Consider the following 26,288-nt stretch of genomic DNA (forward strand, 5'->3'; position numbering starts at 1 on the left):
GTTGCTGGAGAGATTTTAAGCTAGCAGCGGCTACTGTCGACTTGCGAAAGTGGGCGCACATGCGCCGCACTTTCACCAGTAGCTCTGGAACATTGGGGTAGCTCTTTAGGAAACGTTGCACCACTAGGTTGAAGACGTGGGCCAGGCATGGAACATGTTGGAGTCCGGCAAGCTCCAGAGCTGCTACCAGGTTCCGGCCGTTATCACAAACGACCATGCCTGGGCCCAGGTGCAGCGGCTCAAACCATATTGCCGTCTCATCGAGGAGGGCATCCCTCACCTCGGAGGCAGTGTGCTGTCTGTCCCCCAAGCTGATCAGCTTCAGCACAGCCTGCTGACGTCTACCAACGCCAGTGCTGCAACGTTTCCAACTCGTAGCTGGGGTCAATCTAACAGCGGAGGAGGAGGCGGTGGCGGAGGAGGAGGCGGTGGCGGAGGAGGAGGCGGTAGAGGAGGAGGAGGAGGGGGGTGTTCTTCTCGTGTCCCTGCCAGGAATGTTAGGCGGGGAGACGAGGTACACCGGGCCAGTTTGGGAAGCAGTCCCAGCCTCAACTACATTCACCCAGTGTGCCGTCAGTGAAATGTAGCGTCCCTGTCCGCATGCACTTGTCCACGCGTCGGTGGTCAAGTGGACCTTTGTGCAAAGCGCGGAACTAAGGGCCCGCCTGATGTTGAGTGACACGTGCTGGTGCAAGGCGGGGACGGCACACCGGGAGAAGTAGTGACGGCTAGGGACGGCATAGCGAGGTGCCGCAGTTGCCATCAGGTCCAGGAAGGCGGGAGTTTCAACAAGCCGGAACGCCAACATCTCCTGGGCCAGCAGTTTAGCGATGTTGGCGTTCAAGGCTTGCGCGTGTGGGTGGTTAGCAGTGTATTTCTGCCGCCGCTCCAATGTCTGAGAGATGGTGGGTTGTTGTAAAGAAACGCCTGATGGTGCCTTTGATGGTGCAGGAGAAGGAGATAAGACAGGACCAGGGGAGGATGAGGTAGAAGTCAACAAAGTGGCGGAGGCAGATGAAGTGGTGTCCTGGCTCGTCCTCTGGAGTGCATCGCCAGCACAGTCAGCAGTGGCAGTGGCAGAGGCAGAGGCAGAGGCAGTGGCAGTGGCGTGAACGGCAGGCGGCCTTTGTCCTGCCGTTGCTGCCTGCCACTGATTCCAGTGCTTGGATTCCAAATGACGGCGCATTGAAGTGGTGGACAGGTTGCTCTTCTCAGAGCCCCTAATCAATTTCGAGAGGCAAATTGTGCAGACAACACTATATCTGTCCTCGGCGCATTCCTTGAAAAAACTCCACACCTTCGAGAAACGTGCCCTCGAGGTGGGAGTTTTTCGGGGCTGGGTACGAACTGGAACATCTTGGGAGATTCCGGGTGTGGCCTGGCTTCGCCTAAGCTGCTGACCTCTGCCTCTGCCTCTAGCTACCCTTTTTGGTGCTGCACCTGCCTCAACATCCACACTACTTTCCCCGCTTGACATCCCCCCTGTCCAGGTCGGGTCAGTGTCCTCATCATCCACCACTTCCTCTTCCAACTCCTGTCTCATCTCCTCCTCCCGCACAATGCGCCAGTCAACTGGATGCCCTGACGGCAACTGCGTCACATCATCGTCGATGAGGGTGGGTTGCTGGTCATCCACCACCAAATCGAACGGAGATGGAGGAGACTCTAGTGTTTGAGCATCTGGACACAGATGCTCCTCTGTTAGGTTCGTGGAATCGTGACGTGGAGAGGCAGGTTGAGGGACAATGAAAGGAGCGGAGAACAGCTCTGGGGAGCAGGGACAGTTTGGGTTATTGTTCTGTAAAGCTTCGGAATTTTGGGAGGAAGGAAGACAAGACTGTTGGGTAATAGGAGGAGAGGAGGCAGAGTCTGACTGGCTGCTGGACAATGTGCTGTAAGCGTTCTCTGACAGCCATTGCAAGACCTGTTCCTGGTTCTCGGGCCTACTAAGGTTTGTACCCTGCAGTTTAGTTAATGTGGCAAGCAACCCTGGCACTGTGGAGTGGCGCAATGCTTGCTGCCCCACAGGAGTAGGCACGGGACGCCCTGTGGCTTCACTGCTACCTTGCTCCCCAGAACCATTCCCCCGACCTCGCCCACGGCCTCGTCCACGTCCCTTTCCGGGAGCCTTGCGCATTTTGAATTCCTAGTTAGAAATTGGCACTGTATACCAGTAGTAAAAATTGTGGGTGCACGTAACCCCAATATATTCTTTGAATTCCCAGTCAGACACTGGCACTATATGGCAGTAGCAAGAAATGAGGGTATTTGTATTCCCAATATACTCTTTGAATTCCCAGTCAGACAATGGCACTGTATACCAGTAGTAAAAATTGTGGGTGCACGTAACCCCAATATATTCTTTGAATTCCCAGTCAGACACTGGCACTATATGGCAGTAGCAAGAAATGAGGGTATTTGTATTCCCAATATATTCTTTGAATTCCCAGTCAGACAATGGCACTGTATACCAGTAGTAAAAATTGTGGGTGCACGTAACCCCAATATATTCTTTGAATTACCAGTCAGAAACTGGCACTATATGGCAGTAGCAAGAAATGAGGGTATTTGTATTCCCAATATACTCTTTGAATTCCCAGTCAGACAATGGCACTGTATACCAGTAGTAAAAATTGTGGGTGCACGTAACCCCAATATATTCTTTGAATTACCAGTCAGAAACTGGCACTATATGGCAGTAGCAAGAAATGAGGGTATTTATAACCCCAATATATTCTTTGAATTCCCAGTCAGACAATGGCACTGTATACCAGTAGTAAAAATTGTGGGTGCACGTAACCCCAATATATTCTTTGAATTCCCAGTCAGACACTGGCACTATATGGCAGTAGCAAGAAATGAGGGTATTTGTATTCCCAATATATTCTTTGAATTCCCAGTCAGACAATGGCACTGTATACCAGTAGTAAAAATTGTGGGTGCACGTAACCCCAATATATTCTTTGAATTCCCAGTCAGACACTGGCACTATATGGCAGTAGCAAGAAATGAGGGTATTTGTATTCCCAATATATTCTTTGAATTCCCAGTCAGACAATGGCACTGTATACCAGTAGTAAAAATTGTGGGTGCACGTAACCCCAATATATTCTTTGAATTCCCAGTCAGACACTGGCACTATATGGCAGTAGCAAGAAATGAGGGTATTTGTATTCCCAATATATTCTTTGAATTCCCAGTCAGACAATGGCACTGTATACCAGTAGTAAAAATTGTGGGTGCACGTAACCCCAATATATTCTTTGAATTACCAGTCAGACACTGGCACTATATGGCAGTAGCAAGAAATGAGGGTATTTGTATTCCCAATATATTCTTTGAATTCCCAGTCAGACAATGGCACTGTATACCAGTAGTAAAAATTGTGGGTGCACGTAACCCCAATATATTCTTTGAATTACCAGTCAGACACTGGCACTATATGGCAGTAGCAAGAAATGAGGGTATTTGTATTCCCAATATATTCTTTGAATTCCCAGTCAGACAATGGCACTGTATACCAGTAGTAAAAATTGTGGGTGCACGTAACCCCAATATATTCTTTGAATTCCCAGTCAGACACTGGCACTATATGGCAGTAGCAAGAAATGAGGGTATTTGTATTCCCAATATATTCTTTGAATTCCCAGTCAGACAATGGCACTGTATACCAGTAGTAAAAATTGTGGGTGCACGTAACCCCAATATATTCTTTGAATTCCCAGTCAGACACTGGCACTATATGGCAGTAGCAAGAAATGAGGGTATTTGTATTCCCAATATATTCTTTGAATTCCCAGTCAGACAATGGCACTGTATACCAGTAGTAAAAATTGTGGGTGCACGTAACCCCAATATATTCTTTGAATTCCCAGTCAGACACTGGCACTATATGGCAGTAGCAAGAAATGAGGGTATTTGTATTCCCAATATACTCTTTGAATTCCCAGTCAGACAATGGCACTGTATACCAGTAGTAAAAATTGTGGGTGCACGTAACCCCAATATATTCTTTGAATTACCAGTCAGAAACTGGCACTATATGGCAGTAGCAAGAAATGAGGGTATTTATAACCCCAATATATTCTTTGAATTCCCAGTCAGACAATGGCACTGTATACCAGTAGTAAAAATTGTGGGTGCACGTAACCCCAATATATTCTTTGAATTACCAGTCAGACACTGGCACTATATGGCAGTAGCAAGAAATGAGGGTATTTGTATTCCCAATATATTCTTTGAATTCCCAGTCAGACAATGGCACTGTATACCAGTAGTAAAAATTGTGGGTGCACGTAACCCCAATATATTCTTTGAATTCCCAGTCAGACACTGGCACTATATGGCAGTAGCAAGAAATGAGGGTATTTGTATTCCCAATATATTCTTTGAATTCCCAGTCAGACAATGGCACTGTATACCAGTAGTAAAAATTGTGGGTGCACGTAACCCCAATATATTCTTTGAATTACCAGTCAGACACTGGCACTATATGGCAGTAGCAAGAAATGAGGGTATTTGTATTCCCAATATATTCTTTGAATTCCCAGTCAGACAATGGCACTGTATACCAGTAGTAAAAATTGTGGGTGCACGTAACCCCAATATATTCTTTGAATTCCCAGTCAGACACTGGCACTATATGGCAGTAGCAAGAAATGAGGGTATTTGTATTCCCAATATATTCTTTGAATTCCCAGTCAGACAATGGCACTGTATACCAGTAGTAAAAATTGTGGGTGCACGTAACCCCAATATATTCTTTGAATTCCCAGTCAGACACTGGCACTATATGGCAGTAGCAAGAAATGAGGGTATTTGTATTCCCAATATATTCTTTGAATTCCCAGTCAGACAATGGCACTGTATACCAGTAGTAAAAATTGTGGGTGCACGTAACCCCAATATATTCTTTGAATTCCCAGTCAGACACTGGCACTATATGGCAGTAGCAAGAAATGAGGGTATTTGTATTCCCAATATATTCTTTGAATTCCCAGTCAGACAATGGCACTGTATACCAGTAGTAAAAATTGTGGGTGCACGTAACCCCAATATATTCTTTGAATTCCCAGTCAGACACTGGCACTATATGGCAGTAGCAAGAAATGAGGGTATTTGTATTCCCAATATATTCTTTGAATTCCCAGTCAGACAATGGCACTGTATACCAGTAGTAAAAATTGTGGGTGCACGTAACCCCAATATATTCTTTGAATTCCCAGTCAGACACTGGCACTATATGGCAGTAGCAAGAAATGAGGGTATTTGTATTCCCAATATACTCTTTGAATTCCCAGTCAGACAATGGCACTGTATACCAGTAGTAAAAATTGTGGGTGCACGTAACCCCAATATATTCTTTGAATTACCAGTCAGAAACTGGCACTATATGGCAGTAGCAAGAAATGAGGGTATTTATAACCCCAATATATTCTTTGAATTCCCAGTCAGACAATGGCACTGTATACCAGTAGTAAAAATTGTGGGTGCACGTAACCCCAATATATTCTTTGAATTACCAGTCAGACACTGGCACTATATGGCAGTAGCAAGAAATGAGGGTATTTGTATTCCCAATATATTCTTTGAATTCCCAGTCAGACAATGGCACTGTATACCAGTAGTAAAAATTGTGGGTGCACGTAACCCCAATATATTCTTTGAATTCCCAGTCAGACACTGGCACTATATGGCAGTAGCAAGAAATGAGGGTATTTGTATTCCCAATATATTCTTTGAATTCCCAGTCAGACAATGGCACTGTATACCAGTAGTAAAAATTGTGGGTGCACGTAACCCCAATATATTCTTTGAATTCCCAGTCAGACACTGGCACTATATGGCAGTAGCAAGAAATGAGGGTATTTGTATTCCCAATATATTCTTTGAATTCCCAGTCAGACAATGGCACTGTATACCAGTAGTAAAAATTGTGGGTGCACGTAACCCCAATATATTCTTTGAATTCCCAGTCAGACACTGGCACTATATGGCAGTAGCAAGAAATGAGGGTATTTGTATTCCCAATATATTCTTTGAATTCCCAGTCAGACAATGGCACTGTATACCAGTAGTAAAAATTGTGGGTGCACGTAACCCCAATATATTCTTTGAATTACCAGTCAGACACTGGCACTATATGGCAGTAGCAAGAAATGAGGGTATTTGTATTCCCAATATATTCTTTGAATTCCCAGTCAGACAATGGCACTGTATACCAGTAGTAAAAATTGTGGGTGCACGTAACCCCAATATATTCTTTGAATTCCCAGTCAGACACTGGCACTATATGGCAGTAGCAAGAAATGAGGGTATTTGTATTCCCAATATATTCTTTGAATTCCCAGTCAGACAATGGCACTGTATACCAGTAGTAAAAATTGTGGGTGCACGTAACCCCAATATATTCTTTGAATTCCCAGTCAGACACTGGCACTATATGGCAGTAGCAAGAAATGAGGGTATTTGTATTCCCAATATATTCTTTGAATTCCCAGTCAGACAATGGCACTGTATACCAGTAGTAAAAATTGTGGGTGCACGTAACCCCAATATATTCTTTGAATTCCCAGTCAGACACTGGCACTATATGGCAGTAGCAAGAAATGAGGGTATTTGTATTCCCAATATATTCTTTGAATTCCCAGTCAGACAATGGCACTGTATACCAGTAGTAAAAATTGTGGGTGCACGTAACCCCAATATATTCTTTGAATTCCCAGTCAGACACTGGCACTATATGGCAGTAGCAAGAAATGAGGGTATTTGTATTCCCAATATATTCTTTGAATTCCCAGTCAGACAATGGCACTGTATACCAGTAGTAAAAATTGTGGGTGCACGTAACCCCAATATATTCTTTGAATTACCAGTCAGAAACTGGCACTATATGGCAGTAGCAAGAAATGAGGGTATTTGTATTCCCAATATATTCTTTGAATTCCCAGTCAGACAATGGCACTGTATACCAGTAGTAAAAATTGTGGGTGCACGTAACCCCAATATATTCTTTGAATTCCCAGTCAGACAATGGCACTGTATACCAGTAGTAAAAATTGTGGGTGTATATAGCCCCAATTCTATTGCTAGGGGACTTGCAGGGTATTTCTGGGGTGAAGGTGGGGGGGCACACCGTTGGAACGGGTATCGGGGTATATATCGGGTATACGGGAATACACTGACAGTGTATTCCATTCAGGATCCTGGGAAAGCTGGGTTGCGGCGATTGAGCCCGTCAGTGCCACGTTACACTGACAAGCTTCTCCCTGGAATTTAGCTCTTACAAGAGCTGTTGGTTGTCTTCTCCTTCCTATCCTAGCCTGTCCCTGCCTACCCAGAATCTAAGCCCTAGCTAGCTGGACGGAAACCTCCGTCCTCGGTGAATTGCAAGCTCAGAATGACGCGAAGCTGGGCGTCGCTGTTCTTTTAAATTAGAGGTCACATGTTTTCGGCAGCCAATGGGTTTTGCCTACTTTTTTCAACGTCACCGGTGTCGTAGTTCCTGTCCCACCTACCCTGCGCTGTTATTGGAGCAAAAAAGGCGCCAGGGAAGGTGGGAGGGGAATCGAGTAATGGCGCACTTTACCACGCGGTGTTCGATTCGATTCGAACATGCCGAACAGCCTAATATCCGATCGAACATGAGTTCGATAGAACACTGTTCGCTCATCTCTAGTGGTAATCTCTTTCATCCTCCAACATGTTTACAGTCAGCTCTGCGACTAATGTTCAATTAGAAACTGAATTTTATTATATAAAATGCAGCTTTAATATATGCACAGGAGGAAGGAGGGGGAGGTGAACCTTGTCCTGAAATAACAGATTTTTTAGTTATAAAACAGCTATTTGCCAGGATTTCAAAAGCCATCTGTTTTCAAAGCCTACCTTCCTGGTTGTTTACCACAGGCTGTCTTGTCTGTTTTAACAACCTCCCGTGGGATTCTGTACACCTCATTATGCAAAACCACTGTATGTGTATTCACTTCCACACTTCCAGCTAATCTTCACACATAGCACCTTTTCTATTACATGCAACATCCTTGCGAAGCTGCACTTTACAGCCACTAACCATATGCAGCCTTCGCCTTTCCTCATACTGGATTTCTCAGTCCAAATGTTCTACATGGGGCTCATTTAAAATTCTCCCTTTTGCGATCCAACTCTATAAACCGTAAAAACTCCTAGTTGTACTATGAGGATGTCACGTGTTCTAGAAAACACTCCAAACCCAGATAAAAGCTTTAAACGGGTCCCAGATGTTTATTGCGCATACAGAAACAATATTTAATCTCCCCATCTGTAACTTAAAACGTGTATTGTTGCGCTCTCATCATCCACATTACTGGTGCTGTGGAATGTAGGAAGTGAGGAGCTGGTCCAACCAGCCACACATTACAGAAAAGCAAGTCGTAACCGCACAGATTACAAGAGTCTATCTGCGCTCTCGGTGGACACACCTGCATGAGTTAAGGACCAGAACAAGCTATGAATGCTGGGGTGAAAGGCAGGCTACACTCATTTGAAATGAAGCCATATTCATTACACGTACACGGGAGATTTCTAAAAAAAACACACCATACAAGCACAATCCATATCCTGCATATGAAATCACAGCCATTGGAAGAATTACAGAATATAGTTAATCTTGTTAATCATAGCAGAACAATTTTCTGATGTTGTCAACAGTCAAGATCATTAATGCAAAGGCAACATGGTGGAAATGTATGTGTTCTTTAGAAGCCAGGTCGACCAGTTGTTGCATTGCTTATTTTTTTCTCTCTAGCCAACCAATCTGGTCACTTGAATACTTGACCATTCTTCTATTATTTAGATCAGGGCTAAAGAAGATAGTCTTTTTTAGTATTTCAGTATGAGTGTTCTATACTTATTAAACTGCACAGTCTATTAAAATGGACCTTTCACCTCCTGGAGCACATGCGGTGTAATATACCGCTAGAAAGCCGACAGTGCGCTGAATTCAGCGCACTATCGGCTTTCACGTTCTGTGCCCACGGTGAAGAGCTATTGGTCCCGGTACCATAGCTCTTTACTGTCAGAAGGGCGTTTCTGACAGTCAATCAGGAATTCCCTTTCTCACAGCAGTGTCTATAGCACTGTACTGTGAGAGTGGTGAGGAACGCCTCCCCAGTACTCATCTATACACTCTATACGCTCTCACAGTACATCACTATAGACACTGCTGTGAGAAAGGGCGTTCTTGACTGACTGTCAGAAATGTCCTTCTGACAGTGAAGAGTTACTGTCAGCTCCTCACCAGGGGCACAGAACGGGAAAGCCGATAGTGCGCTGAATTCGGCTTTCTAGCGGTATATAAAACCGCATGTGACCCAGGAGGTGAAAGGTCCTCTTTAAAAGAGTCTGTCAATATAATGATCATGTGAATATTCCCTATTCACTTGCCTTGAATTTAATGCTGTTGTGTGACGTCACACAGCCCTTATTCACTGTTGTGTGAATACAGCTTAAAGAGGACCTTTCATCAGATCGGGCACATGCAGTTCTATATACTGCTGGAAAGCTGACAGTGCGCTGAATTCAGCGCACTATCGGCTTTCCCGATCTGTGCCTGGTGTAAAGCGCTATCGGTCCCGGGACCGTAGCGCTTTAGTGTCAGAAGGGCATTTCTGACAGTTAGCCAGGGATGCCCTTCTGCCCAGCAGCGCCTATCATGCTGTGCTCTATGGCTGGGGAGGAACTCCCCCCTCCTGCTCCTGATAACACTCGTCTATGGACGAGCTGTGTGAGCAGAGGGAGGGGGCGTTCCTCCCCGCTCCAGAGTACAGCGCAATAGGCGCTGCTGGGCAGAAGGACGTCCCTGGCTAACTGTCAGAAACGCCCTTCTGACTGTAAATCGCTACGGTCCCGGGACCGATAGCGCTTTACACCGGGCAAAGATCGGGAAAGCCGATAGTGTGCTGAATTCAGCGCACTGTCATCTTTCCAGCAGTATATAAAACTGCCTGTGCCCGATCTGATGAAAGGTCCTCTTTAACTCAAAGCAGAAAACCGGGGTTAGTTTCAATAAATCAGTCAGGCCAAGGCCCCAATCCCTGCCCTGCATTGCCTACATTCAGAGAATGTGGTGGGTGATTGGGGATTGTGATGCATGTTTGGTGTAAGAAAGGGACCTGTGACAAACGTGTGCCTTAATATCATTCTGGCATATAGGGAATGATCAATTCCTCAAATGCGTTTTTTCCTGCAGCATTTTTAGCTGCATTCCGCTATATGGGGCCTTAGCCTCAATCTTTAAGCCAAACCCTTTAAGATTACAAATAGTAAAAATGGGACAATAAGCAGCATTTTCCACAGCAAAAATTATCATCACAATGCAAAGGTTGAAATCAGTGGGAAAAAAACAATTGCAATAATTGCAATACTTGGAGTTTAAAACTCAGAGTATAAGTCACTTATGTTAATGGGTTGTGTTTAAATCTCATTGACTATCTTTGAACAGTAAATGGCCATGGGCAAATTTGTGGTGGTAACCCTCAGCAAGTTCATTTATGTCCACGGCGCAAAGTATCTTCAATCCAACTAGCATTAGATGCTAAAAATATGTGCAGGCTTGAGCTAACCGTACACCGTCTATACACTGCATTTCTGTAGGAGAGGGTCACCACAAAAAACTGGGTTTCTAGGAGCAATAAATGCCACCATCAGGCATATATGTCCTCAACATATATGTTTGACGGTAGGTTCAAACACAGTTCATCCAGAGCCAAGATCTGTGATATTCCCATTCTAGGTTCCACTCCTAACCCTAAAGGACCCATTCACACGGAGTAAACGCGCGTGTATTTTTGCAAAATACACGTGTAAAAAATATATGTGTAAAAATAAAACTCCCATTGACTTCAATGACATTTTACACGTGTATTTTGACATGTATTTTGATACATGTCAAAATACACATGTAAAATGTCATTGAAGTCAATGGGAGTTTTAAGATGCATTAAGATAACTTAGAAAAGCATGCATCAAATACTGAACCAAATGGCCCTATTTTTTTTCCAAACACTTAATAGAAACAACAGCAACCAAACATTATTACATCTGTAAAATATAATATTAACAATCTGCATTCTTGTTTAGCATAAATCATACAGAGAAGGCACATAATAAAGCAGTGAAACAGAACAAATGAAATAGAGATTTTGCTTGGCAGTTCAGGAAGTAATTAGTTAAAGTTGATTATTTTCCTAAAGGTTTCTAGTAAATTGTCCAAGCTTGGAGTAGTGGTCACGGTCCATCTGATATATGGATATAAAAATCTAATGGACACATGTCTGCACATTGCCAGCCTTTATTATTTGCCAGAGCAGCTTTGTTCAGTGAAAGCCCTAATATTTTCTCGGCTAGCTTATTCCTAAACACTGGGTAGCGTGTCTCCAGGGCAAATACAATGGCTCATTACAAGGAATTGAGAAGTGGTCAGCAGCTGCACACAATTAGCTCAGCTTGAGCCTGGTCTTGGAGCGCCATTTTCTACCATGTCTATAATTATATCCAAGATGTTCCTTTGAGTGACTGTATATCAGAAGTCATTTTCTGTTTAAACACTCTATGTGTTGAATCTCCTAGATAATTATTTATTTGGACGTAGTAGCCACGATGTAAAATGTGCCAATATCTGCTCTGTATTTTGGTGCTGAGTCAAAGATTAAAACTGTAACTCCCATAGAAAGATATCCTTAAAGCATTGTATACATATATATATATATATATATATATATATATATATATATATATATATATATTTATTTATTTTTTTAATGTAGATTGTGAGCCCCATATAGGGCTCTCTACTAGGGTTGAGCGATCGTGTTCAGAAAAGGTCAGATTCCGATCGGCGATCGAGAAAATTTCACGATCGCCATCGGAATTCCGAACGCGATCTTTTTATGTGGGATCGAGATCGGTGATCTTTTCCCACAATGCATTGCTTAGCCTTCACACTGAGTATACGCTGCATACTCAGTGTGAAGGCTCCGCTGCAGTTCCATAGGAATGAATGGAAGCAGCCGGCACACAGCCTTAACCCCCTGCATGCCGGCTGCCTCCATTCATTGGAATGGGAGGCTAAACTAAACATCTCTAGCAGCTACTTACCTCTAGAGATGGCTGCTCCGGTACCCTCCTTCTTCTTGTCCTCGCTGCCCCGCCTCCCAGGTTAGTGTTTAAATCTCCCCTCCCAGTACCCGCTCACACTCTCCTAACCCACCCACACTCTCCTAACCTGGCAGGGAGGGGGCAGGGAGCAGCGTGGAGCGGCAGCGAAGCAAAGAAGAAGGAATGCACCGGACCAGCCATCTCTGGAGGTAAGTGGACACCAGGGGGGACTAAGTAGCCAGCGGATTAAAAAAAAAATCCTCTGGCTACTTTAGTGATTCACTAAACAGCGTGGATTCTAACAATTGTTAGATTCCATGCTGTATAGTGAATAGGATTGCTTTTAAAATCCGATCTCCGATTAATTAAAAAATCCCATTGACTTGCATTGGGATCGAGATTGGGTTCGAATGAAAAATGATCGGAAATGGGATTTTAAAATCGATCCTGAAAAGTCAAGATCGACTCAACCTTACTCTCTACCAGTATGTCTTTGAAGTATGGGAGGAAATCCACGTAAACATGGGGAAAACATACAAACTCCTTGCAGATGTTGTTCTTGGCAGGATTTGAACCCAGGCCTCCAGCGTTGCAAGGCTGCAGTGCTAACCACTGAGCCACCGTGTTGCCACAATTCCCATAATTGACATTCTGTGAATTTCAAAAACATACTGCAGGCATTTTTGAAAACACAGCTTTTCCGCTGCAGATTTTTTTCTGCAAAGTGTGGATGAGATTAGCCAGAATCCCATTCACTTTGCAAGTAGTGTAAAATGCAACATTTTTGCAATGCGGGGCTTCAGACTAAAGGCTCACTAATTGTATGGATAAAAACTGACTTTTCCAAGGTGGCTTCAAAGTGGAAAAATGATGGCATCAGCTTTTGGAATGCAATGGACAAGGTGGCTCAGTGGCTTGAAGTTAGTATGTTCTGTTTGTGTTTAGGTGGACATCCTCCGGGTCCAGATTATATACTCAAAAAAACAAGCTCCTAGCTTAACTTTCTAAAAACTGGATACAGTGTGTTCTTGTTATACAAAAATTATGTGTAGACTCCACTTGGGGCAGAGACTAATGTGTAAGATTACAACCTCTGTACTGCATTGAGATAAATCATCAGTAAGGCTATAGTGTGGGCCTATGGACTAACCTTAAAAACTCTCAATTGAAAAAAAAAACATAGTTTCCTTAAATGTGACTTATCCCTCGGTTTCATATTGTGTGTGAAAACAGCCACAAATGATCAGTTTTGTTCCTATTTTCATAAGGTACATACAGCACAGTAGTTTCATCCACATTTTGGATAAAAAAAGAACGTACAAGGCAAAAGTACTGTAACCACATTGAAGCTAGCACCATTTCCATAAAAAATTTAAAGGGTTCTGCTCTTTTCAGGAAGTGACATCACGCCCATAGGTCACATCATAATGATGCAGTTCAATCCCATGGATGGGTTTGAGCTGTAGCATGGGCCATATGACTAACAGATGTGATATCACCTCCTAAGAAAAGGAAGTGGAGTTCAGTATCAGAATTCCAGAAAACCATTTCGGCTGAGGGCCCATGCAGTGAATCGCTGCAAAAAACCGCAGAGTTTTCCTTTGCAGACTTTCTGCCCCTATTATACCTGTATGGAAAATGCCACCGTTTCCATAGGAATAAATGACATGCTGCATTTTACAGTACCTGCATAGCAGATAGGATTCTGGCTAATCCCATCCACACATTGCAGAAGAAAATCAGAAGCAGACTAGCTCCATTTTTAAAAACACTTGCGTTGAAGCATATAAATTATACCTATGGAATCTTAGGCATTTTCCGTAGAGGTATAATAGGGGCAGAAAGTCCGCAAAGGAAAACTCTGTGAACTTTCTGTGAAAAACGCTGCAGAAAAAACAATGATATGTTTCTGCCACAGTCTTTTCTGCATCATTTTTTTTTTTTTACTGTGGCGTACTATGTGGGGCCTTAGCCTTATGCAGCATTGTAACATAGGAAATCAATTGTACTGTACACTACTGCCTTAGTAATCTACACAATTGTGCTATAAATTATTTACCTCCAGTATCCTTTACATCATCACTTTGTGTTTCAATTTCCCCATCATCCGTATCTTGATCCCTCAAATCTGGGGTTCCCAATGGATTTTCTTCCTTAAGTATGTCACTCTTCATTTATGGTCATAAAATTCAGAGAAAGAGAGAGTAATTCATTGTATCTGCAGTCAAAGTGTGAATTTTATACATTTAAAAGAGATAATTTTCCAATATACTTTCTCTATCAATTCTTCATGGTGGATAAAAATCTAACCATGGTCATGTGATATACTGTCCATTGTCATGTGATGGATACACAGGTGAACAGATCATTATAGTCACAGTACAGGTCAGACATCTTGCAGTATTGCAGAGTATTGGCGGAGGAAAAAATCCTTTATGGAGGACATTTTCCTCAACCAGTTTGAGTTTAAAAAATGAAGGACATCCGACTGACCCCCCATTGTAGTCAATGGTATCTAGCAGGCCCCCGAGTGTAACCACTGTTTCAGCGGTCTGCCTCTCCATTGTTTGGGTCCCCCAATGGACGTAAACAATGGAGATGCAACGCTACTATGAACCTAGTGTAACAAGCACCTAAGGATGATATGTTTGCATGTCAACCTACCCTTGGCCATGTAGTTTTTTTTAAATGTTATTCATAGTGCTGCCTTTTTTTTATTAGTAAAGTGTGCCCTTGGTCAGAAAATTAATTAGGGTGAGTGTCCACAAAAGAGATTTTTCAGTCCCACATTCAAGGGAAAAATTGTCTAAGATATGAAAAGCTTTTTCTTGGAACATCTTTTTAAATAAAAAGGCAATCACTAGAATTGCTGGGCACAGAATAAGCCAGTGTTCAGTAAGTACAATCGATAATTCTGCTGTGCTGAGGGAGCCGCACAAGGGAATATAGATTGTAGTGGTGTGTTAGCATGAAGAAGTTATTGCACAGGTAATACAAGAATCCTCTAGCCTCTCACGACATGCAATTTAACTCCATCTTATGTTCTTGACTTTCCATCAGTATCAATGGGTGACATTTTCGTCATGTATCCGGACTTGTACACATCACAATGCATTGCACATTACAATTACCGTAATGTACTCCATGAAAATCCAGTATGCAAAAGTAATGACAAAGAAATCTACATCTGAGTGTGCACATAATGGCCAGGAAGTCTGTGCATCAGAGGCGCTATCATATTTCAAATTGATATTTGAGGACCTGTCAAAGTGACAGCATTATAAAGCAAATTAAAAAAAAATTGGCAAGATTTGATGGCCTACATGTATCCAAAGGTGCCAAGGCATTGTCTTAGATAGACATAAAATGGTGTAAAAGCAGGTTAAGGTATAAATAACAAAACAAGCATTACTTACCTTTAAAATATCCTACCACTCCAGTGTTTATTAACCTGGCTGCACCGATAATGTCCAATGGACACATAACTACCATAGCCAATTACTGGCCTCAGCAGTACACAGTACATATCAATATATATGTGTTGCTTTTTAATACTAATGACTCTCAAGACATAGGCCCAAATTTACTACTGTGATTATCACTAGACACCTATGTAAACGTGGCATAACTTTGGTACAATATGATGTGGTTGACTTGTTAAACTTAAATTTCTGCCTCAAAGATAGTTGTGAAAGAGACCACAGCAAAATGGCGACGGAGCATACACAGTCGGTATTTCCATCGGCCATTTTGCGGTGGTCGTGTGTAAGAAGGGGCTTTTTTAATGATAGAATCCCTTTGGGGCCACACAGTGGCTCAGTGGTTAGCACTGCAGCCTTGCAGTGCTGGAGTCCAGGTGTTCAAATCCCATCAAGGGCAAAAAAACATCTGCAAGGAGTTTGTATGTTCTCCCCATGTTTGCATGGATTTCTGTCCCATATTCCAAAGACATACTGATAGGGAAAAATGTACATTGTGAGGTCTATGTGGGGTTCACAATCTACATAAAAAAAAAAGAATCCCTTTGAAGGGATTAATGATGTCATAGCAGTGGGAGGGCCAATTCTCACTACATGGGATGGCACAGGCAGGAAATAGTAGGGGTCTGAGTGGTGAGAGTATGCTCCAGGGAATAACAGCGCACCAACTACCCTATTTGAATATGACTTCGGGCTAAAGCTCCACATTGCAATATACTTGCAAAGTGAATGATATTATGGCTAATCCCATTCATACATTGCAGAAAAGAATCCGCTGAGGAAACGCTGCACTTTCATAAACATCTGCATTTTTGGAAACCGCAGCATGTCAATTATACCAGCGGAAATGCTGGCTTCTTCCATATAGGTTTAATTAAGGAAGAAAATCCACTGAGAAAAACGCAATACAGCGCTTTTTATCCGACTATGTGGGCCTTAGTCTCAAAGTTCTTTAACTCTATGTAGGTGGCATATGTAAAAAAGGCATGGTGCTTATTAATGTAATGAATTTATACAGGCTTGTCTTAACTTTGTGATATTGCATTCCTCATACACTACTTTACCTCTCATTGATGTAAAAAGTATATAGGACATACCTGTATAAAACCTTTACTTGCTTCCATAGCTGAGTCAAATAGTTTCAGGAAAAAATCTAAGGTAAAGCAATATTCATCGGCAAGAGAGCGCAGAGACTTCAAAATGGAATAAAATAGAGCTCCTCTCCTTGCTATGGGGTACAGTTCATCTCGCTTTTGTAGCAGGTCATTTTGACATGATTTAGTCCTTTCAAGCTCTTCTGAAATCTTAAAAAAAACACAGTAGTCAACATAATGTGTTTTTTTTCTCACATGCAGTGCCACTTTTTTCCAAAGTGTATTTCTGGCTTCAATAACAGACACAGCCTAAAGACAAGAGTGGCACTGTCACTGAAAGTAATGAGCAAACACAATAAATATCTATGGCTTGATGTCCTTAACCATCTAACAGTGTTCCCTCTTTCTTGCTCAGACTTGGAGTGAAGTAGCTAACAGTTTTGCCTGAGTGGGAGACAAGCAGGGACAGTACAGAGGGGGCCATTACTATAACTGCTCTCCAATGGGGCTAAAGCTATGATTTTCTGCTTTAAATTCGACCATGATCATATTTGCAGCCCCAGTAGATTCCAAATTATCACTAGTTGAATTTGAGCTGCATATACTTTCAGTCATTGTGCAGAGAAACACATGCGACTGCTTGTGTGCAGGAGAGGAGAAAGGATTTTTCATTCTCCTCTTCGTGACTTCAGATTACCCATGGAAGGGGTTACCATGGACTTGTGTTCATGATATCATCCCCTGACATTTTTGATCAGAGTGTGCTAGCCTTTTAACACCTTAGATGTTGTGGTACATGCTAACTGTAGCACCTAAGTGGTTTTACAGAAATAAAAAACAAACACACCATTGCCACCACTACATTTGTAACATTCCATGAAAGTAGTAAATTATTTTACATGATAAACGCCATAAATCTTAAAATTCAGGTGGCACAATTGATGTTTTTTGTTCATCTTACCTTTAACAAAAAAAAAGTAATAAAATTATCAAAAAGTCTTATGTACCCATAAAATGCAAGGTCCCATAAAGCTAAATTAAAATAAAATATAAAAAGTTATGAAAGCTGAAATTGCAAAAATGGAAAAAGTGACTTAAAGGGGTTGTCCAGGAATTACAATTTCATGCAAGGAGGCTGGGGAAGGTAAAATAAAACAAAAAACTTGGTGCTGCAGTGTCTCTCACTGCGGTCTAGCCCAGCGGCACCCCAGGGATTGTCCCGACAGAAGTCCTCACTGCATGTGACCATTGAGGCTAATCAATGACCTTAGCAGCCTAAGGAAAGGAACTGGAACATCCCTCACATATTGTCACCTGTGATGTCCGGTGTCCTTTACTCAGACCGTCGAGTTAAGGAACAAACCCCAGGTCGCCACAAGTGTGTATGATTTTTAATTTTTTTTTTCACCTTCCTCAAACTCCTTGCAGAAAACTGTAATTCCTCTAGTACACTTTTAAGGTTAAAATGTGTTAATGCTAAAGGGTTAAAATGCACATAAGGAACCAAAGTTATGTGCAGGCAATATTTACTTTATCCATGAATTCAAAATCTGAAAATAAATTTTTTTTATTTTTGGGAATATTCGTGCTATTTTAATTTGACTGGAGGTTAAAAGAATATTCTTGTGGGTAAACAATTTTTACAAGAGGCTCACAATGGGTCAATAAAATAAATTAAGCAATACACTGCACTGATGCCAGTGATATCCGCACTTTAATGGTGCTCAGGGTACCCTCTAGTCTCCACTTCTCAGCCCCTTTTGTCACACAGAGGAAATGTGGTATTGCTTCTTATTTCTTTATCCATATGGAGTCGTCTGAATAACACTCTTATCTAAGAATAAACTCCTTTCATATTTTTGTACATTACACATGCATATATGTATTGCACTTTTTGTATATGGCTTACTTTTTTCTTCTCCCTGAAAAGTGTAATGATATTGACATCAGCAGTGACACTGTTTAATTCTGAAGAAAGTAAACATTCTCTGCTTTCATGTTCCAGTTTTTTTAAACTTTCCTGGTATTTCAGAATAATGTTTCCAATTTCCTGAAAAAAAAAAAAAAGAAAATACACTGATAATGATATCTGCAACTAGCCCTAAAATTTAAAATTTTGCACCTGAAATTGACTACATTTGTTGAAGTGTACTAGTTGTACTGGGTGAGAATGGACCTTTAGAATAGGATGTCAATATTAGAAATGGGGCTCTCAACATCAGTGAAAACTGGTTGTCACATGGCCGTTTTGAGAACACATTGCTTTCAATGTGTATTCACATGTCTGATTTTTTGAATGACCATTTTTCACACCTGTCAAAAAACTGACATGCTTTATCATTGTCCGTTTTTACTGACACATGAACCCAGTAGAAGTCAATGGATCAGTTTTTAATTGATGTAAAATGGATTAACGTGCATGTGACATTTGTTACACACAGATCAGTGGGTTGGGTCAAAAAAGAAAGATCAATGAAATGTATATTATTTTCCATAGATCTTTAAAAACTGATGCGGGATAGAAAGGATGCTAGACAGCTGTTTAAAATTAACATCTACATCCGATTTTAACGGATGATAGAAATGTCAAAAACGTCACTGTGAATGAGGCCTAAGGATAGGGCATTTAATTTAGAGAAATAAAGAAATCCTATAGGCTAAGGCCTCAATTGGCGGACTGCAGCGAAAAAGTGTTGCCACAAAAACCATGGTGGAAACACATTACTTTTTTTCTGCAGCGCTTTTCATAAAAGGTACGCAGAAGTTTTCGCTACCATTTTACCTATAGGGAACCAACCAGCGTTTCCATAGGTATAATTGAAATGCTACAATTTCCAAAACCGTGCTTATTTTTCTGAAATGTGTGGATGGGATTTGCTAGAATCCCATCCACTTTTCAGTGGCTGTAAAACGCTTCAGTTTTTACCACATCCAAACCACAAAGTTTACGCCACAGGAGGCCCCTGACCTTAATAAGAAATATTTCACTAAACACTAAAGGAACTGTTATCAGATTGTATAAACCACATATTAGAGTAATTTTCTTGTCTGCTGGCCATAAGACTTAAAGGATTTGTCCAATTTACATCTATAATGCCTTGCACCACATGAAGTATTATGTACTGTACTTTAGTGGCTATGGGTTAACTTGTGCCGCATCATGCACCTAAATTGCTCCAAATTTGGTGCATTTTTCTGGAATTAATTAAATCAATTTGTAGGAGGTGTAAGAGTTAGTTAGTCTAGACCAGTGATAGCGATCCTATGGCACGCGTGCCAGAGAGGGTATGCAGATCCCTCTATGCTGGCACGTGTGCGGTTGCACAGATCGCTCACTAACGGGGAATCCGGTACAAGATTCCTCATTAGTGAGCAATTGCTGCCTTCAGCTGGTTGTGCACATGCGTAAGTCATCAGCACACGCAGTGAACAGAAGAGAGGACGCCCGGCAGGTCTTCAGGTAAGTATATTTGTGTATGTGTGTGTACTGTCTGGGGAGGGGGGCTACTGTGGACCATTTCATGCTGTGTGGGAGGGGGCTACTGTGGACCATTTCATGCTGTGTGGGAGGGAGCTACTGTGGACCATTTCATGCTGTGTGGGGATGGGGCTACTGTGAAGTATACAGGTATAATCCTGTATGGGGGCCTCTGTGGGCAGATTGTACTGTGTGAGAGGGCCACTGCGGGCCATATTGTACTGTGTGGGGGGGCCACTGCGGGCCAGATTGTACTGTGGGGGGGGGGGGGCCACTGCGGACCAGACTGTACTGTGTGGGGGGGGGGGGGCCACCGCGGGCCAGATTGTACTGTGTGTGTGGGTCACTGCGGGCCAGATTGTACTATGTGTGGGGGCCACTGCGAGCTAGATTGTACTGTGTGTGGAGGCCATTGTGGGCCAGATTGTACTGTATGTGGGGGCCCCTTGCGGGCCAGATTGTACTGTGTGGAGGGGGCACTGCGGGCCAGATTGTATTGTGTGTTGGAGCCACTGCAAGCCAGATTGTACTGTGTAGGGTTCCTTCACTATTTATATCACACAGTATCTGTTTTATAGCTGCCGTGATATTAGTACAGGCTGTAATAACATTTCACGGTGACTATAAAACAGATCCTGTGCGATGTAAATAGTGAACATTAAGTGTTCAAAAGTACCAAATGCAGAGACCTTTAACTTTCTGTACAAGCTCTGTAAAGCCCTATCCACATGACTTTAATTTGTGGGTCCATAATTGTCCGCAATTGTGGATCCACTGAGTTTTAAGGTTAAATTGCCATGTTGGCACTCCGCGATAATTTTTGGGGTTTTGGGTTGCAGTTTGGGCACCCGGTCTCAAAAAGGTTCACCATCACTGGTCTAGACAGTCTGCAACAGATTTATCTAACAGCATCAAAACTTTGCTACCTCTGCCACAGTAACAGTATTAGAAATTTTGCTAACTCTACCAAGGTTTAAGTCTGTAGTGTTTAACTTTGTGTAATACCACATAGTGTAAAGTGGAAAAAAAACACAGCTTTTTACAGTACCTGCAAAGTGGATGGGATTATGGCTAATCCCATTTACACATTGCAGAAAAATATCAGCAGTGGACATGCTTTGCGTTTTTGTAAAACGCAACATGTCACTTGTACCTACGGAAACGGTGGCATATTCTGTATAAATATATTTGACGCAGAAGATCAGCAGCGGAAAACTCTGTGGACTTTCTGTGAAAAGTTCTGTTTTTTCACATGGTGCTTTTTGGCTGCAACTCTCTATGTAGGGCCTTGGCCTTAGACAGTGTTTGCAAATCAGCCCCAATATTTTAAGAACAAGACATACTGTATGTCTATTGTCACTAGCAACTTACACCAAGGCGGCTGAACAGCTTAGGCTGGAGTTTAGCAAATGCCCTTCTGATTAGGAGCTCAAGCAAGCTGCCTTTAGAGAAACTATAATTAATAATAGTTGTTCCTGAATGCATGTCTGTGTTGAGATGGGGCTCCAGTTCATAGGCCGATAAGTAGAGCTTGAAGTCATCAGCACAGAGAAGTCTATGCCCATTAAAAGAGATTATTGAGGAAGACCCTAAAAGAGGAGACAAATTATTAATAGCGTACATTCATACTGCAGGAGGTCCTACATCTTTTAGCTCCTTGCACTGTAAACATTATAGACCGTTAAATAGCAATGTCCATTACTGAATATATAAATATTATTGCTAAAAATCCTTCTTCATTAATTTTCCATAATACCCCTTGACAACCCCTCTTATACCCCCACAGAACAGGAGGACAGTTTGGGAACGACTTTTCTAGACAACCAATCATTGCATGCAATTCTGTAAAAAAAACAACCACTAATTGGCAAATTATTGTCAACCTTAAAGAGGTTTTCCCATCTCAGACATCTAATAGATATGACTTATATGGAAGCTGACCTGCAGTAACCAGACCAAGTCAATGCACAGTGTATGGAGCCATCTGGTTGCGACTCATTCCTCTTTTAGTTCTGGTATCGCAAGCTTCTACTGATATTCGCTGATCAGTCCCTTTGAGATCTCATATTGATGACTTATCATAGCTCACTAATATCAAAAGACTGGAAAACCCCTTTAAGGTCACTCTATATTTTGTAAAGCCACTCATACATCACCCAATGATTCCCAAGTATTCACAATAATATAAGTTATTTCTTTTTTCTAGCAAATGTTATCATTAATGGAGAAATATACAGTGGATAATACTCATTATAAGGGCTGTAGATGTGGAGTCTTATGTTTGATAAAATTATGACTGAAGATATCATTTTAAACCCATTAAGTTACTAAGAACATGTAACATCTAGTACATTGCAAACTGCAGTAAAACATTATTTCAAGCAAAGCTGTTTTGGCATGTTAAAGAAGACTGTCTGAAAAGTAGAAAAGCATATTAGCCCATCAAAATCTAATCATCGCAATGAAGATGATACAGCTATCCACTGGTTTTACTTCCTAAGTATCTGTTTTTTATGTCATTTACATTACCTTTCCAATAATTTCTAGAAAACTGTAGGAAACCGGAAATTGTAAATGGATTGGTTCCCAATGGCTTCAATAAAAAAATCTATTTTTTTTCCCTTCTACTAAATACATCTGCCTTTTATTATGTGTTTTTAATAGTTGTTTCATCCTGTTCTTATTTCAGATACTAGATATACGGTCTTATTGGGTGCATGGAGTGAACAGGGCTGCACCTCTAATGAGGCGATGTGAGGCAGCGGCCTCAGGAGGCACCATCGGGGGGGGGGGAGGCGGCATGGAGGACCGCTGGTCTTTGTGTTTTCTGTCATGCTCCAGACCATTATGCCATCCCTCCTGATAGGAATGCCCCAGGCTGCACTGTTAAATAGATCGGCGTCTGCAAGACACCGATCTATTTAAAACTAATTGTGTGGCTGTACACAGAGAGAGGACAGACAACACGTCTGCTTCTCTATGTGGGAGGCGCGATGTGATGACGTCACACGCCTCCTACACTGAGACGCAGCAGACGTCCTGCGCGCTGTTATCCCGACTAATGAAGAGGAGACGCCGGCTGCATCAAGCACTCCTAGGTAGGTGAGTATAACTTTTTTTTTTAAGGCGAGTTGTGGATATTAGAAGAGGGCACTTTATTAACAGGAGTTATTTATGTAAGGGCTATTAGGGGCATTATTAATACACGGGGGGGGGATTTATATAGGGGCATTATTAATATAAGGGGGGTATTATTAATAAGGGGCACTATTTAAAGAAGACCTTTCATGAGTTGGAGCACATATATTACAGTACATAATACTGTGTGCAGGGGCCACTATGGGGCATAATACTATGTGCAGGGGCCACTATGGGGGAATAATACTGTGTTCAGGGGCTACTATGTGGCGTAATACTGTGCGCAGGGGCCACTATAAGATATAATATGTGTACAGGGGCCACTATGGGGCATAATAGTGCGTGTGCAGGAAAGCGTCGGGGGAGAAGTATTCGGTCAGGGTCTTTAGGGGGGGCTATGTCAAAAGTTCGCCAGGGGAACCCGCCATTCCTAGTTATACCACTGGTTAGGGGAACTTTTAGTCATCCCCTGTCCCATAAAACAATATTATAATTACTAATGTGGTGGTCAGTACCTTTTCTGGCACACAAGGTGTTTGCATCTTCCATTTTACTCCTGGGTCCCTGCAGTACCATTGAGGATCCAGAAGAATGGAAAATGTACACATCCTGTGTGAGCAGACTAGATAATATGTGGGGGAGGAAGACTATTACCTGTGGAGGACACTATTAAGCCACTATTGCAACAACAGTGACCCTCCAGGTAATACCATTACTTATGTGGGTGGCACTATTATGGCACATTAATAGTGTCTTCCCCAACAGGTAAATAGCATTACTTATGTGTGTGTGTGTGTGTGTGTGTGTGTATGGGGGGGAATATTACCTGTAGGGGGTGCTATTAGGGCCCTCCGTATGTAAAAGTCACTCCACATAGATTATGGTGCCCCCTCAACAGATAGTAGACCACCCCACATAGGTTACAGTGCCCTTATTACCTTTGGGGGCACTATTTTCCAATGTAGGGGAGACTATTACTCAATTTTCATAAGACCTATTACTTGTGGGGGAACTTCTAGGGACCATTCATATGGCAGCATGTGACGAGGTATTAAGGCAGTCTTCCTCTCTATTTTCCAACTCTCCGGCTCCCTTCCTTACACTTGCCGATTAGCCTCAGATGAATGAGATTAATGAATCAGCGGAGTGACTTATACTGCAGATTCTTCAGCTGATCAGTGGCAGAATTTGTGGGAAGATTGAGCAGGACACTTATTTTTTTTCCTAGAGAAGAGGACATTCAAACCAGGAAGTGGGAAGGGGGACACTTTAAAATTTTCGCCTTGGACAGCAGATAAGCTAAAATTGGCCCTGTAATCCCCATTGCTTTTGAAAAGACTATTTGCAGCCATCCATGCATTTACAGAGACATGCGTAATTCTACTGCTATCACAGATCACTCGTAAGTGGTAAACACTTGTTGGTAAGAGATTTGGAAGGACATGGGCCCCCCAGGTGTCTGCCTAAAAATGCCATAATATAATCTGCTACTGTGTACATACCACATTGTTGTCTGCATTAATAAAGCATTTATGTATTCCAGGCATTGAATTCACTGCCTTTAATTGCTCTAACTATACTGTCACTGTATTTAATGATATAATTATTCTATTAATACCATTGGAATCATTTTTTTTATGCTTTTCTTTTCAAATGTCACTTTGCATAATTAGAATGATATTAGAGTTAAGGAGAGAGAGAGAGAAAAAAAACAAAAAAACAATGCACAACGTATACTGCATACTTCTATGAAATTAACTTTTCTTAATACTTTATTTGCCCGCTTTACTTTATGTTATTTTAAGTATCCATTGATATTGGCCATTACAATTTGAAGTATTAACTTACCTTGCTGACTGCTTTTATCATTAGCCGCATAACAGTGGTCAATGAGAGGCATCATTAAGTCATCCCATCTGCTGCTGTAGTTGCTTAAAATCAGTGGGCCACCAGACGAAACTGTCTTCTCAATCAGGCTTTCTTGCCTAATGACAAATAAGATGCGACTTGGAAAATGAAAAATATAGTACAAGTTGCAGAAGATCATATAATTCAATTCAAAAGTAAATATTCTATGAACTGTATTTTTGTATATGACCCTGAGTACACTGAAGTCCTATAAACCTAATGCTTGATATGTGGTAAAATAATTGTAAAAAAAAATAAACAAATTATTAAAATAAACAAATTATTATCCATTGGGTAGGCCATTAAAGAAAAAATAGTAGAGACCCATCTACTAAGACTCCACTAATTCTAAGAACAAAAAGCCTATTTTCTGTCAAAAACACTTGCCTTCCAGGTACGGACATGTTTTGAAACAATAGACCCTCTCAACTCCACCATCTATTTGATTTTTATGGCTCATCATGTGGACATGTTTAAAGGAAATCTGTCTGAAAACCCTTTTAGGTTAAGGCCCCTCATAGCAAGCCGCAGCCAAAAAACGCTGCGGTAAAGACCACTGTGGAAACACATTGTGTTTTTTCTGCATTTTTCACAAAGTCTGCAAAGTTTTCCTCTGCGGACTTCCTCCCCCTATTATACAGTCCTATGAAAAAGTTTGGGCACCCCTATTAATCTTAATTAGAGATGAGCGAGTACTGTTCGGATCAGCCGATCCGAACAGCACGCACGCATTGAAATGAATGGAAGCACCTGGTACTTCCGCTTTGACGCCGGCCGGCCGCTTAACCCCTCGCGTGCCGGCTACGTCCATTCATTTCAATGCGTGCGTGCTGTTCGGATCGGCTGATCCGAACAGTACTCGCTCATCTCTAATCTTAATCATTTTTAGTTCTAAATATTTTGGTGTTTATAACAGCCATTTCAGTTTGATATATCTAATAACTGATGGACACAGTAATATTTCAGGATTGAAATGAGGTTTATTGTACTAACAGAAAATGCGCAATATGCATTAAACCAAAATTTGACCGGTGCAAAAGTATGGGCACCTCAACA

At 41.9% G+C, this 26,288-nt stretch overlaps 1 protein-coding gene across 1 annotated transcript in view; it reads right to left on the reverse strand.

The window, feature by feature from the left end:
* The window catches only part of LOC142194092 (uncharacterized), a 412,519-nt gene that overhangs the window by 128,541 nt on the left and 257,690 nt on the right, over positions 1–26,288 (reverse strand). The window contains exons 74-79 of the mRNA XM_075263119.1: positions 25,173–25,309; positions 21,558–21,775; positions 18,618–18,758; positions 16,712–16,918; positions 14,408–14,412; positions 14,195–14,301 (exon numbers count right to left, since the gene is read on the reverse strand). Of these exons, the coding sequence (XP_075119220.1) occupies positions 14,195–14,301; positions 14,408–14,412; positions 16,712–16,918; positions 18,618–18,758; positions 21,558–21,775; positions 25,173–25,309 (815 nt within the window). The remainder of the gene's footprint in view (positions 1–14,194; positions 14,302–14,407; positions 14,413–16,711; positions 16,919–18,617; positions 18,759–21,557; positions 21,776–25,172; positions 25,310–26,288) is intronic.

Source organism: Leptodactylus fuscus, chromosome 2 (genome assembly GCF_031893055.1).
Source record: "Leptodactylus fuscus isolate aLepFus1 chromosome 2, aLepFus1.hap2, whole genome shotgun sequence".
In the NCBI taxonomy this organism is placed as follows: Eukaryota; Metazoa; Chordata; class Amphibia; order Anura; family Leptodactylidae; genus Leptodactylus; species Leptodactylus fuscus.